Genomic DNA, 2,729 nt, shown 5'->3' on the forward strand with positions numbered 1-2,729 from the left:
AATAAATCCTCTCTCTTTCCTACCAATTCTCAGCGGAAAAATTTAACCATATGGAAGGCGAGAATTAGAATTTCATCACATTAGAGCAAAATGTAATGAAAAGAGGCGAACACCTGGGGCCAACTCTGAAAGACACAATTAAAAGGTTTTTAATGAAATCGGGGGAACAAATACATCCCTACCTCCAGTTATTCTGACACATAAGATTGATTTGCTAGAGGTGTTGCTGAATATTACTTTAAACTGGGGTCGCAAGAATGAAAAGATGCTATTAAACGTTCGGTGCCATCAAGGAAGATTAGAATCAAACAGAACGAGTCAGAACTATGAAATGAGTTTGTACTGTTTCTAATCGACTCTCGGGGAAAAATGCACAAGCGTACTTCCACAATTTCTTCCTTGCTTTAATTTTTCCCAATTGTGTGTGATTTCTGCCTAAAACACAGGGAGCCAGAGTTGTAGGACTAGAGCATTAAGTGTGTTCAATGATGGGTGAAAGTCGCCACACAAGTCAGAGGAAAGCATTTGTTCGGTTTCTAACGGGACAAAAAGCCTTTGAAACATATGCGTTAAGTTGCGTATACAGATGGCTGGAGGAATAATGGACCGAGCGCCGCTCTGCAAGCTGGAGCTGTGTTGTCTCATATATGTAGATGTAAAATGTGCATGTGTACACTTTGCAGTCGGCGGCTGGGTAGCTCGTTGCCATCCAGACAGTGCTGTTAGAGAGGGGAGAGATATATCTCACAGGCTGGATTGTTTGTTACCGTTTTAATCCTATTAATTAAAACGTTAACCTGATTGGTGGAAGCACGGTCCCAACAGGCAACCCTTCATAATAACCTGCTCGGAGATAATGATGTAAAAGACTCCCGTCTGCTGATCGCCGCGGAAAATATCTTGAAGGTGAATCCAAGCAGATAAGCGTTACGAGGTGCTCATCACCATTACCATCAACAGCGGCACATCGGGACAGATCACAGGGTTAAAAAAAGTACACACATCACAATCAAGTGGTGGAAAGATCAAGGGGTGGGGGACAACCTGAGATATTAAAAGAGTAGTTTATGCAACCACAACAAAAACCCAGCCAACGGACTTGACCTGGCGAGAATGGAAAGGAGTCTCCACCTCAATGGACCACAAGAGGATCTTTTTCGCCAAACTCTCAGCGCCTCGGCTAAGAGACTGGAGAGTACTTTCCGCCCTCCTGCCGCTATCGAGCTGTCGCTGCCTGAGCCCCGCTCCCCGATGGTTTGCTTCGAGCAAGCCGACGCCGACGCGGTACACCAGCAGCCAGGGGGAGAGGCCGGAGGGGGCAGCGGGCAGTACGCCGAGCACCAGGTCACCTCCTGCCGGGAGAGCAGCGGAGGCGACCAGAGCCCGGACGAGGACAGCGACGAGCGCTGCGAGCTGATGTTGGGCAGGCAAGGGGGCACCGAGCGGGCCGGTTCTCTGGCCAAAGGAACCGGGGTGGCGGCGAGCAAGAAGAACAAGGAGCAGAGAGCCCTGAGGCTCAGCATCAACGCCCGGGAGAGGAGGCGCATGCACGACTTAAACGACGCGCTGGACGAGCTGAGGTCGGTGATCCCTTACGCGCACAGTCCGTCCGTCAGGAAGCTCTCCAAGATCGCCACGCTGCTCCTGGCCAAGAACTACATCCTGATGCAGGCTCAGGCACTGGACGAGATGAGGAGACTGGTGGCGTACCTGAACCAGGGCCAGAGCTTGCCGGCGGCAGCGCTACCGTCCTCCGCCGCTGCAGCCGCCCTCACCCCCAGCCTGGGCGCCTACGAGCCAGCGGCGGCTGGCGGCTACCCTTTCACTGCCAGCGGCTTAGTGGCGGCGACAGCGGCGGCGGCGGCGGCGGCCAGCTGCCCCGACAAGTGCGTCACCAGTACGGCTCTTTACAGCACGTCCAGTCTCTGCAAACAGTGCAGCGACAAGCCTTAAACAGACAAACAATAAAACCAGAACAATTCGCATATCGAGGGGCAAAAATTACAATTGGAAGTCAACAACCGAACAGGACTTGAGTTTAGGAATGGTTCTTTGTACAGACGTGTCGCTGGAAAAGTTTGGACGAGGAACTGAAGATAACGAGAAAGTTTTCTTTTTGTTTTGTGGGCGGGGTGTATATTTTCTTTTTGATTTGAACGATTCTCCGCGTTAAAACTGCCGGCCTCATTTGGTTCAGAGGTTTCATCAGTGTTAGTAGCTGCTGCGGATTGTTTGTGTTAGCTTCGTCCGCCGCTTTCTAAGAATCTGTCTGCTCTGATTACGGCTGCGATACAGCTAAATTCCAGACTGCGTTCGTTAACAGTGTGTTCTCAAACTGTTTTCAGATTAAACGTAGAGTTCCAAAACAGCCCTAAAACTTGCGTTCCTTTATTTTGGTTTTATAGATGATGATTATCTCAAATCGTTAAAGAAGCGGAAAGGATTTTAAGAAATCGTTTATTTCATGTGGCAGACAATTGGTTGTCAATTTCTTAACTGTGAACGAATTGTTTTTTTATATATAAGAAAAGAGGGTTTATGAGACTGTTACATTACATGGTTTTATTTGTGTTTCCGGTCTCTGTACAGATTAAGATGTGTTTAAAAATATTTTTGTCACGTTTCTTATTACAAAAACGCTATTTACCCAAAGTGAGCTTTTTGTTTGCATGACGGCATAGCGCCTGTCCATCTGCAATATATAAATATATAAATATCATATAAAGTAT

General features: G+C 48.0%; 1 protein-coding gene across 1 annotated transcript; it reads left to right on the forward strand.

The window, feature by feature from the left end:
* Positions 1-1,113: 1,113 nt before the first annotated feature.
* Positions 1,114-2,013, forward strand: bhlhe22 (basic helix-loop-helix family, member e22). The gene has a single exon (XM_059952485.1). The coding sequence runs from the start codon at positions 1,114-1,116 to the stop codon at positions 1,951-1,953; it is 840 nt and encodes a 279-aa protein (XP_059808468.1). The 3' UTR covers positions 1,954-2,013.
* The last annotated feature ends 716 nt before the right edge of the window (positions 2,014-2,729 follow it).

This window comes from Hypanus sabinus, chromosome 1 (assembly GCF_030144855.1).
Source record: "Hypanus sabinus isolate sHypSab1 chromosome 1, sHypSab1.hap1, whole genome shotgun sequence".
Lineage (NCBI taxonomy): Eukaryota > Metazoa > Chordata > Chondrichthyes > Myliobatiformes > Dasyatidae > Hypanus > Hypanus sabinus.